We start from the raw sequence: 13,080 nt of genomic DNA, 5'->3' as shown, positions 1-13,080 counted from the left end.
GACCCAATCCAATGGCCTGGGCTGTGCCTAGGCTGTAAGGTAGAAGAATCCCAAAAGTTTCACCAAGTATTCATATTGCTACAGCTTGGGGTCCAAGAGAGCCAGGTCATACATTGCTAAACCTGAGACCCAGAAGACTCCAGGGATCCAGCTGAGCCTAGCCAAATATATTCATGGTTCAGGAAAAATAAAACTACACATCCCAATGCATGGGACCTAAGTAACCTCAACCACATTACCCCACACCTAAAAAGAAAGATGAATGACTTGTCAGTGTTCTGCCTAATGAATTTAGTAGTTTATAAAGAGTAAACACTAAAACCTTGGAAAAAAATTGGAGAAATGATTTGAACCAGTTCTGAATTAACCCAAGGCGGAGTCATACAATGTAATCACCCTTAAGTGATTATCTATTTGCACTGTGCAGGGACAGAATTTTACACTCAAGGAGCCCCATGTCTTGAATATTCTCTAACAATACAACTTCTTAAATTTATGTATGCTCTCCACATTCACCATTTCTATTCCATTCATCCACCACTCCTATGCAATAAAAGTACTTCACATCTTTCTTTAGCTTCTTAATTACTTTTGCTCAATTTCATATCATGTCCTCTAGTTACTCTATTCCTATAATCTCTCAAAGAACTGGTCACTGTTTATGCCAGTAATTTGTTTCAAGACCTTAAAGATTGTTATCAGGCTACCCCTCACTCTTCTCTCTTTCAAGGTGGGGAAATTAAAGGTTTCAAGCCTTTTCCTGTAACGCAGCTCTCTTAATTCAATCTTCGTTGCCCTCCCGAGGACACTTTCCATTAGCTTTTTGTGCTTCTTTAGGTGCAATGACAAAACATAAGTACATTCAAGTTTTGGCTTTATGTATGATATGAACAGCTTGCTAAATATTTCCTTATCCATATACTTGAAGCTATTCTATTATTTGCCAGATGACAGCCTGTCTCCTTTACTTATCTTCCAATTTGGGACTCTGGGGACAGGTGAAGAACACTGTCAACTCCAAAGTCATTCTTACTCTCAGAATCCTACAACAGCAAAAAACAGCACAGAGAAACAAGAAAGGCTTGTGGTTAGTGCTAAACATCATCCATGCCTCACACAAAATCTAGTCGGAGGTACTTGTAAGTATTTTAGAATATATTTGACCACACACACATACCCTTCCTGAAACAATAACTGTCACTGCATCACCTAATAGTAAATTTCATCCTTACAGCCAGCATCTTCACAGGGTCAGAGAACACCCTGCAGATGAGTCAGGTCTACTCCATAATGTACAACTGTGACTTCCACCTGGGCATGTTTCCCTTTGATGTCCAAGTGAGTTAGGAGGATCTCTAGGAGGATGGTCTTCTCATGTGGTTTTAAAGGAATTCACTGAATGATAAAATATCAGATGCTACTGTTATGGTTTGTAGGCCTACATACATTTCTCAAAGTTCCTACAGTTCTTAATTTTTTTTTGTCAGGTTTAGCCTTACAGCACACTAAAATTTCCTGCATTGCTAATATTTATCATTTTCATGTATTAGTTCTTACTGTAGGTTATTCAGGTAATTTCTGAAGGTAAAGTGTGAAAGATTCATATCAACTATATTTCTGAGTTCTAAAATCTTCTTGATTTTATCACATTCCTTACATCTACCTTTCTACTAAAGATACACCTTCATAAATTATTTGTGCTAGTTGAACCAATTTCTCTAAAAATTCAACTCTGTGGTTGAAATGAATATTAACTTGAAGAGAACAACACCTTAAAATGTTTTGGTTTATTCTTATCCCAAGATACACCACAACCTACTAAAGTAAATATCTTCCAGGAACCCTATTCACATGTGTATGCACTACCTATGCCAAGATATACTACCCTATGCCTATCCCTAGATCTACCACTCATTCCTATCCAAAGGTTTAATCCCCCCCCTCTGATTCTAAGATTTAACATTCTCTGTTTTCCCCAGGATTTAACTAGACCTTCCTACCTACAGACGTACTGTACATCCCACATCCTAGACTTACCACATACTTGTAATAAGATTTAACCTCCATCCATCCCTAAAGTAACATCACTTACATATCCCAAAATATAACCCCAAATACCAATTCAAAAATATACAGCCCATAGTCTATCCTCAAATCAGACACACTCACCCAACCTTCCTCTACCCTTTCCCTGACCTCCCTCACTACACCTTTTCCCTGACTATTCTCCCTCTACCCTCTCCCTGACCTCCCTCTATTTACCCTTTCCATGACCTTCCTCATTATTACCTTTCCCTTATCTTCCTCACACTACCCACAAACTGACTTATCTTCCTTCACCTATTCCTTGACCAAGTGCTTTTTCCTACACTTTGCCTGTCCAGCCATATATCTTTTTTCATTTTTCTTTTTTCTTCAAAATTCATGGCATTACCTCCTAGTAATTCTCAGGTGTCAATTCAGAGTAGTGCCATCAATCGAGAGGGGTTGGACAGACCCCCAAGGTCCACAAGGCTGACATCATGGGAATGGGATACACCCCATTCCCATAGCTACAGCTCCTAAGCCCAGCTCTTTTTTACATCTATTTCTGCAAAATTTGCAGCCTAATTTCTAACCATCCCTGTGCTGAACATTGTTTACCTCCTCCCTGATCTTTTTATTCTTTCTGAAAGGGTGCTGCTCTTTTGCACTAACAGGCCTCCCACTATAACGTCTATCATTGTCTCCAATCCAAGGGTGGAGTCTGTGCCTACTGAAGTACAAAAACACTAAATGCTTGCCTTATGGATCTTCAGTGTCCTAACTTTGATGCCATCTGGTTCAAAATCTCTCTATCCTCTATTACCTTGCTATTGTGTTTCTTTTATTCCACCACCCAAACCAATTCCAACAACGACATACAACACTGACTATTTGACCTGTTGCCACAAAGCTCTGTTCTTTTCACATCCACATGTTTTGATCCTCTATGCAGAGGATTTTAATATATAACACAAGGATTGGTTATGCTCTAACCAGGACAATCCTAGTTGAGCTACCCCTTTCTTTTTCTCCTCCTTAATGACCTGGAACAATTAATTAAACAACCCATCCAAGTACCCAACTGTCAAAACCACTCTTCCAATACATTTGAACTCTTTTTTACCTTTGAAGCCTTCCACTACACATACACCATTTCTGCTTCCTTAAAGTCCTCTGAGCACAATTAAATTTCTGTTAATTTCAATTGGGTAAGCACATCCTTTATCACCCTTGAAATGCCAACTTTGGCCCTTTGGGAGTGTTCAAAGGCTATTCCTGCACAGCTTCTTTACTGACTTTCCTTGGGATGGGTAATGCATCTCTGTTCAGGAATCTTGTGTTGTGCTAAAACCATACCAGAAGTCACCCTGGCTCACATGGAATCCTACATTCCAACTTCTTGTTAAATCTAACAGCACTAGGTGCAATTTCTCCTCATATCTCCATCCCAGACTCTTTCATTTCCCTGTTCAGGTTCAAAACACCAACATACAACATTGTAATAACAAAGTATTGTGTTAAACAACTAGCACCCATACTTCAAAAGCTATTTTAGGACTCACTAGATCAAGGGGTAGTGCCTGACATATGCAAACTGTCAGAAATAAAGCCAATTGCCAAAATCTCATTTCCTAAAGTATTCAACAATTTTAGACCAATTGTTTTAATGTCAAGTATAATGAAATATCTTAAAGATATAATTAGAAACAGTTTGTGTAACAGCATAAATAATTTCAGAGATCCATTGCAGTTTGCGTATTATTGTAAAAATAGGAGCGTGCAGGATGTAAGTTTGACACTTTGAAAGATGAGCAAACATTTAGATAAACACAACTCACAAGAAAGAATTTTATGCATTGATTTTAACTCTGCCTTTAATACAATCCAGCTACATATTCTGTTAAATTATTTATCAGGAATGGATGTAAACTGTAACTCACTGAAATAGATCTTCAGCTTTTTATCACAGAAGCCACATATACCAAGATAGATAGCGCTAAGTGCAACATCATTTTTACAAACACTGGTGCACCCCAATGATATGTTATGTCTCCCACTTTGTTCAGTTTGTACCCTGATGATTGTAAAAGTGCTTTTAGCAACTGTGCTATTTTGAAATATGCTGATGATACAGTAATCATAGGAAGAATTTCAAATGATAATTGTAATGATTATACTGTACAAGTTAGTTGCTTTGTTGAGTAGTGTAAAACAAATTATCTGCACTTGAATGTAAAGAAGACTAGAGAGATGATGACAGATTTTAGGACAAAAAAAAAGTACCAGACTTAATCACAACTGAAGATGAAAATGTAGAAAGAATGAGTCAGTACAAGAATCTCCAGGCTTTATCATAGATGACCAGCTAAAAGGTGGTGCAAATACTGATATGGTGTATAAGAAATGTAATCAAAGATTTTACTTTGTACCTATCTTAAATAGCCTACATATGGATAATGCAATAATTAATCTTTTTTACAGGTCAACTATAAAATCAATTTTATTTTCCAATTACCACCTGGTATGGCAAGCTAACCAGTAAAGATAAAAATAAACTGATAAAATTGTTAAGAAAGCTAGGATACTGGGTGCAAACACTAAAACATTACATATGTTGTATCAGGATCGAGCATTGAAGCAGGTGGAGAACAACTTGCAAGTTGCAACTCATCCTCTACTATTTATTTTTAAGGTCAAGAAGAAGACTGCCTAAACAGCACACCAGCAGATTCACAAAATCATTTGTACCAAAAAGGATTCTATTGTTTAACCATCTAAAGATGTTGTAACTCCTCTGTGTTATAGCTTCTGAATGCAATAGATCATTCTTTATGTGATTTTTTTTGATACTTTTATCTGATATCAAATAATTGTATTCAATCATTCTTATACTTTTTAACTATGAATTGGACTTTTAGCCATAAAGAATTTCATTTTCTATCATATATGCAACTTGACTAAAGAATTTCATATCATGTATGCAACTTGACAATTAAGACATTTTATTCTATCTTATCTTAAACATGTTGGCATAACCATAACCTCCAACAGATAAGCTCTGGAACTCTCTTCATCTTTCCTTCTTCATATAATCTTTCTTCCTTTAAGAGTGACTCAGGTACACAAACATTTTTGAAGCCCTGAATAACTTTTCTCTTTCTTTTACTTTTTTCTTCCACCCATGCAGGTAGAGCATGCTTGTTCATGCTATGTCAGTCACCATTAAAAAAAATTCACCATGAAATCAAATTCCTCTTTGCAAATGCCCCAAAACAGTGAACTAAAATCTTATTATTCTAATTTTTTCTCATTATACCTTTCCACCTTGCCACCTATCTCAAGCTACTCTTCTCTCCGTTCAAATTCTATCTCCTATTACTGCAAGCACCCTTGTCCTTGAATTAATCCCTTTTGCTATTATATATAAAATAATTATCATTTTTATACCTGACTGCCATTTCCCGCATCAGTGAGGTAGCGCCAGGAAACAGACGAAGAAAGAACGGCTCATCCACTCTAATACATACATACATACATACATAATCACCCATACACGTACATTTATTGATTTTTATTTATTTTGCTTTGTCACTGTCTCCTGCATTAGCGAGGTAGCACAAGGAAACAGACAAAAGAATGGCCCAACCCACCCACATACACATGTATATACATACATGTCCACACACGCAAATATACATACCTATACATTTCAACGTATACATATATATACACACAGACATATACATATATACACATGTTCGTAATTCATACCGTCTGCCTTTATTCATTCCCATCGCCACCTTGCCACACATGAAATAACAACCCCCTCCCCCCTCATGCGTGTGAGGTAGTGCTAGGAAAAGACAACAAAGGCCACATTCATTCACACTCAGTCTCTAGCTGTCATGTAATATTGCATCAAAACCACAGCTCCCTTTCCATATCCAGGCCCCACAGAACTTTCCATGGTTTACCCCTGATGCTTCACATGCCTTGGTTCAATCCACTGACAGCACGTTGACCCTGGTATACCACATTGTTCCAATTCACTCTATTCCTTGCATGCTTTTCACCCTCCTGCATGTTCAGGCCCTGATCACTCAAAATCTTTTTCACTCCATCTTTCCACCTAAAATTTGGTCTCCCACTTCTCCTCGTTCCCTCCACCTCTGACACGTATATCCTCTTGGTCAACCTTTCATCACTCATTCTCTCCATGTGACCAAACCATTTCAAAACACCCTCCTCTGCTCTCTCAACCACACTCTTTTTATTACCACACATCTCTCTTATTCTATTATTACTTGCTTGATCAAACCACCTCACACCACTTATTGTCCTCAAACATTTCATTTCCAGCACATCCACCCTCCTCCGCAAAACTCTATCCACAGCCCACGCCTCACAACCATATAACATTATTGCATCCAATATTCCTTCAAATATACCCATTTTTGCTTTCTGAGATCATGTTCTCAACTTCCACACATTCTTCAATGCTCCCAGAACTTTCGCCCCCTCCTACACCCAATGGTTCACTTCAGATTCCATGGTTCCATCCACTGCCAAATACACTCCCAGATACCTAAAACACTTCACTTCCTACAGTTTTTCTCCATTCAAACTTACCTCCCAATTGACTTGACCCTCAATCCTACTGCATCTAATAACCTTGCTCTTATTCACATTTACTCTCAGTTTTCGTCTTTCACACACTTTACAAAACTCAGTCACTGGCTTCTGCAGTCTCTCACATGAATCAGCCACCAGCGCTGTATCATCTGTGAACAACTGACTCACTTCCAAAGCTCTCTCATCCACAACAGACTGCACACTTGCTCCTTTTTCCAAAACTCTTACATTCACCTCCCTAACAACCCCATCCATAAACAAATTAAACAAACATGGAGACATCACACATCCCTGCCACAAACCAACATTCACTGAGAACCAATCACTTTCCTCTCTTCCTACACGTACACATGACTTACATCCTCAATAAAAACTTTTCACTGCTTCTAACATCTTGCCTTCCACACATATATTCTTAATACCTTCCACAGAGCATCTCTATCAACTCTATCATATGCCTTCTCCACATCCATAAATGCTACATACAAATCCATTTGCTTTTCTAAGCATTTCTCACATACATTCTTCAAAGCAAACACCTGATCCACACATCCTCTTCCACTTCTGAAACTACACTGTTCTTCCCCAATCTGATGCTCTGTACATGCCTTCAACTTCTCAATCAATACCCTCCCATATAATTCACCAGGAATACTCCAACAAACTTATACCTCTGTAATTTGAGCACCCACTTTCATCCCCTTTGCCTTTGTACAATGGCACTATCCAAGCATTTCTCCAATCTTCAGGCACCTCACCATGAGTCATTAAATAACCTTAACAACCAGTCAACAATACAGTCACCCCCTTTTTTAATACATTCCACTGCAATACCATCCAAACCTGCTGCCTTGCCAGCTTTCATCTTCCACAAAGTTTTTACTACCTCTTCTCTGTTTACAAAATCATTTTCCCAAACCCTCTCACTTTGCACACCACCTCGACCAAAACACCCTATATCTGGAGCTCTATCATCAAACACATTCAACAAACCTTCAAAATACTCACTCCATCTCCTTCTCACATCACCACTACTTGTGATCATCTCCCCATTAGCCCCCTTCAGTGAAGGTCCCGTTTGTTCCCTCGTCTTACGCACTTTATTTACCTCCTTCCAAAACATCTTTTTATTCTCTCTAAAATTTAATGATACTCTCTCACCCCATCTCTCATTTGCCCTCTTTTTCACCTCTTGCACCTTTCTCTTGGCTTCCTGCCTCTTTCTTTTATACATCTCCCAGTCATTTGCATTATTTCCCTGCAAAAATCGTCCAAATGCCTCTCTCTTCTCTTTCACTAATAATCTTACTTCATCCCACCACTTACTACCCTTTCTAATCTGCCCACCTCCCACGCTTCTCATGCCACAAGCATCTTTTGCGCAAGCCATCACTGCTTCCCTAAATACATCCCATTTCTCCCCACCCCACTTACGTTCTTTGTTTTCACCTTTTTCCATTCTGTACTCAGTCTCTCCTGGTACTTCCTCACACAAGTCTCCTTCCCAAGCTCACTTACTCTCACCACTCTTTTCACCCCAACATTCTCTCTTCTTTTCTGAAAACCTCTACAAATCTTCACCTTCGCCTCCACAAGATAATGATCAGACATCCCTCCAGTTGCACCTCTCAGCACATTAACACGTACATATACATATATATACCTATTAACATATAAACATATACATATATATACATATAAACATACATAAACATACATACATATATATACACACCTACAGACATATGCATACATATATACACATGTACATATTCATACTTGCTTGCCTTCATCCATTCCTGACGCTATCCCATCACACAGGAAAATGCATCGCTACTCCTTCTTCAGGAAAACAAAAAAAAGTGGCCATGTTCATTCACACTCAGTCTCTAGCTCTCATGTGTCATAAATATATACATATATATATATATATATATGTAAGGCATGTGTAAGGATGTAAGGCGTGTGTACGTGTAGGAAGAGAGGAAAGTGATTGGTTCTCAGTGAATGTAGGTTTGCGACAGGGGTGTGTGATGTCTCCATGGTTGTTTAATTTGTTTATGGATGGGGTTGTTAGGGAGGTGAATGCAAGAGTTTTGGAAAGAGGGGCAAGTATGAAGTCTGTTGTGGATGAGAGAGCTTGGGAAGTGAGTCAGTTGTTGTTCGCTGATGATACAGCGCTGGTGGCTGATTCATGTGAGAAACTGCAGAAGCTGGTGACTGAGTTTGGTAAAGTGTGTGAAAGAAGAAAGTTAAGAGTAAATGTGAATAAGAGCAAGGTTATTAGGTACAGTAGGGTTGAGGGTCAAGTCAATTGGGAGGTAAGTTTGAATGGAGAAAAACTGGAGGAAGTAAAATGTTTTAGATATCTGGGAGTGGATCTGGCAGCGGATGGAACCATGGAAGCGGATGTGGATCATAGGGTGGGTGAGGGGGCGAAAATCCTGGGAGCCTTGAAGAATGTTTGGAAGTCGAGAACATTATCTCAGAAAGCAAAAATGGGTATGTTTGAAGGAATAGTGGTTCCAACAATGTTGTATGGTTGCGAGGCGTGGGCTATGGATAGAGTTGTGCGCAGGAGGATGGATGTGCTAGAAATGAGATGTTTGAGGACAATATGTGGTGTGAGGTGGTTTGATCGAGTAAGTAATGTAAGGGTAAGAGAGATGTGTGGAAATAAAAAGAGTATGGTTGAGAGAGCAGAAGAGGGTGTTTTGAAATGGTTTGGGCACATGGAGAGAATGAGTGAGGAAAGATTGACCAAGAGGATATATGTGTCGGAGGTGGAAAGATGGAGTGAAAAAGATTTTGAGTGATCGGGGCCTGAACATGCAGGAGGGTGAAAGGCAGGCAAGGAATAGAGTGAATTGGATCGATGTGGTATACTGGGGTCAACGTGCTGTCAATGGGTTGAATCAGGGCATGTGAAGTGTCTGGGGTAAACCATGGAAAGTTCTGTGGGGCCTGGATATGGAAAGGGAGCTGTGGTTTCGGGCATTATTGCATGACAGCTAGAGACTGTGTGAACGAATGGGGCCTTTGTTGTCTTTTCCTAACGCAACCTCGCACACATGAGGGGGGAGGGGGATGTTATTCCATGTGTGGCGAGGTGGCAATGGGAATGAATAAAGGCAGACAGTGTGAATTGTGTGCATGTGTATATATGTATGTGTCCTTGTGTGTATATAGATGTGTACATTGAGATGTATGGGGATGTATATTTGCGTGTGTGGACGTGTATGTATATGCATGTGTATGGGGGTGGGTTGGGCCATTTCTTTCGTCTGTTTTCTTGCACTACCTCGCAGGCGAGGGAGAGAGCAACAAAGCAAAATAAATAAATAAATAAATATTTCCTTCTTTCATACTATTCATCATTTCCCGCATTAGCAAGGCAGTGTTAAGAACACAGGACTGGGACTTTGAGGGAATATCCTCACTTGGACCCCTTCTCTGAATCTGTTCCTTCCTTTGAAAAATTAAAAAAAAAAGAGAGGGGACGATTTCCAGCCCCCCGCTCCTTCATACATATATATATATAGATATCCATATATTTATCATTTCGTCTGTTTCCTTGCACTACCTAACAAACGCGGGAGACAGCGACAAAGCAAAATAAATAAATAAATAAATTATTACTATTATTTTGCTTTGTCGCTGTCTCCCGCGCCTGCGAGGTAGCGCAAGGAAACAGACGAAAGAAATGGCCCAACCCACCCCCACACACATGCACACACACACACACGTCCACACACGCAAACATACACACCCATACATCCCAACGTACACACATATATACACACACAGACACACACATATACACACATGCAAACAATTCACACTGTCTGCCCCTACTCACCCCCATTGCCACCCCGCCACACACGGAATAAAATCCCCCTCCCCCCTCATGTGCGCGAGGCAATGCCAGGAAAAGACAACAAAAGTCCCATTCGCTCACAATCAGTCTCCAGCTGTCATGCAATGATGCCTGAAACCAATGCTCCCTTTACACATCCAGGCCCCACACAACTTTCCATGGTTTACCCCAGACGCTTCACATGCCCTGATTCAATCCATTGACAGCACATCGACCCCGATATACCACATCAATCCAATTCACTCTATTCCTTGTCCGCCTTTCACCCTCCTGCATGTTCAGGCCACGATCACTCAAAATCTTTTTCACTCCATCTTTCCACCTCCAATTTGGTCTCCCACTTCTCCTCGTTCCCTCCACCTCCGACACATATATCCTCTTGGTCAATCTTTCCTCACTCATTCTTTCCATGTGCCCAAACCATTTCAAAACACCCTCTTCTGCTCTCTCAACCACGCTCTTTTTATTTCCACACATTTCTCTTACCCTTACATTACTTACTCAATCAAACCACCTCACACCACATATTGTCCTCAAACACATCATTTCCAGCACATCCACCCTCCTGCACACAACTCTATCCATAGCCCACGCCTCGCAACCATACAACATTGTTGGAACCACTATTCCTTCAAACATACCCATTTTTGCTTTCCGAGATAATGTTCTCGACTTCCACACATTCTTCAAGGTTCCCAGGATTTTCACCCCCTCCCCCACCCTATGATTCACTTCCACTTCCATGGTTCCATCCGCTGCCAGATCCACTCCCAGATATCTAAAACACTTTACTTCCTCCAGTTTTTCTCCATTCAAACTTACCTCCCAACTGACTTGACCCTCAACCCTACTGTACCTAATAACCTTGCTCTTATTCACATTTACTCTTAACTTTCTTCTTTCACACACTTTACCAAACTCAGTCACCAGCTTCTGCAGTTTCTCACATGAATAAGCCACCAGCGCAGTATCATCAGTGAACAACAACTGACTCACTTCCCAAGCACTCTCATCCCCAACAGACTGCATACTTGCCCCTCTTTCCAGAACTCTTGCATTCACCTCCCTAACAACCCCATCCATAAACAAATTAAACAACCATGGAGACATCACACACACCTGTCGCAAACCTACATTCACTGAGAACCAATCACTTTCCTCTCTTCCTACACGTACACATGCCTTATATCCTCGATAAAAACTTTTCACTGCTTCTAACAACTTCCCTCCCACACCATATATTCTTAGTACCTTCCACAGAGCATCTCTATCAACTCTATCATATGCCTTCTCCACATCCATAAATGCTACATACAAATCCATTTGCTTTTCTAAGTATTTCTCACATACATTCTTCAAAGCAAACACCTGATCCACACATCCTCTACCACTTCTGAAACCACACTGCTCTTCCCCAATCTGATGCTCTGTACATGCCTTCACCCTCTCAATCATTACCCTCCCATATAATTTACCAGGAATACTCAACAAACTTATACCTCTGTAATTTGAGCACTCACTCTTATCCCCTTTGCCTTTGTACAATGGCACTATGCAAGCATTCTGCCAATCGTCAGGCACCTCACCATGAATCATACATGCATTAAATAACCTTACCAACCAGTCAACAATACAGTCACCCCCTTTTTTAATAAATTCCACTGCAATACCATCCAAACCTGCTGCCTTGCCAGCTTTCATCTTCCGCAAAGCTTTTACTACCTCTTCTCTGTTTACCAAATCATTTTCCCTAACCCTCTCACTTTGCGCACCACCTCGACCAAAACACCCTATATCTGCCACTCTATCATCAAACACATTCAACAAACCTTCAAAATACTCACTCCATCTCCTTCTCACATCACCACTACTTGTTATCACCTCCCCATTAGCCCCCTTCACTGAAGTTCCCATTTGCTTTCATATATATATATATATATATATATATATATATATATATATATATATTTTTATTATTATACTTTGTCGCTGTCTTCCGCGTTTGCGAGGTAACGCAAGGAAACAGACGAAAGAAAGAAATGGCCCAACCCCCCCCCCCATACACATGTATATACATACGTCCACACACGCAAATATACATACCTACACAGCTTTCCATGGTTTACCCCAGACGCTTCATATGCCTTGATTCAATCCACTGACAGCACGTCAACCCAGGTATACCACATCGATCCAATTCACTCTATTCCTTGCCCTCCTTTCACCCTCCTGCATGTTCAGGCCCCGATCACACAAAATCTTTTTCACTCCATCTTTCCACCTCCAATTTGGTCTCCCACTTCTCGTTCCCTCCACCTCCGACACATATATCCTCTTCGTCAATCTTTCCTCACTCATTCTCTCCATGTGCCCAAACCATTTCAAAACACCCTCTTCTGCTCTCTCAACCACACTCTTTTTATTTCCACACATCTCTCTTACCCTTACGTTACTTACTCGATCAAACCACCTCACACCACACGTTGTCCTCAAACATCTCATTTCCAGCACATCCATCCTCCTGCGCACAACTCTATCCATAGCCC

General features: G+C 40.3%; 1 protein-coding gene across 3 annotated transcripts in view; it reads left to right on the top strand.

Annotated features, from left to right (window-relative positions):
• The window catches only part of LOC139751282 (uncharacterized), a 134,430-nt gene that overhangs the window by 72,015 nt on the left and 49,335 nt on the right, over positions 1 to 13,080 (top strand). For all 3 annotated transcript variants that reach the window (XM_071666601.1, XM_071666600.1, XM_071666599.1), the window contains exon 10: positions 1,235 to 1,338. In XM_071666601.1, the coding sequence (XP_071522702.1) occupies positions 1,235 to 1,338 (104 nt within the window). The remainder of the gene's footprint in view (positions 1 to 1,234; positions 1,339 to 13,080) is intronic.

Source organism: Panulirus ornatus, chromosome 11, assembly GCF_036320965.1.
Source record: "Panulirus ornatus isolate Po-2019 chromosome 11, ASM3632096v1, whole genome shotgun sequence".
Lineage (NCBI taxonomy): Eukaryota > Metazoa > Arthropoda > Malacostraca > Decapoda > Palinuridae > Panulirus > Panulirus ornatus.
This window is presented reverse-complemented; position numbering and strand designations above follow the sequence as displayed.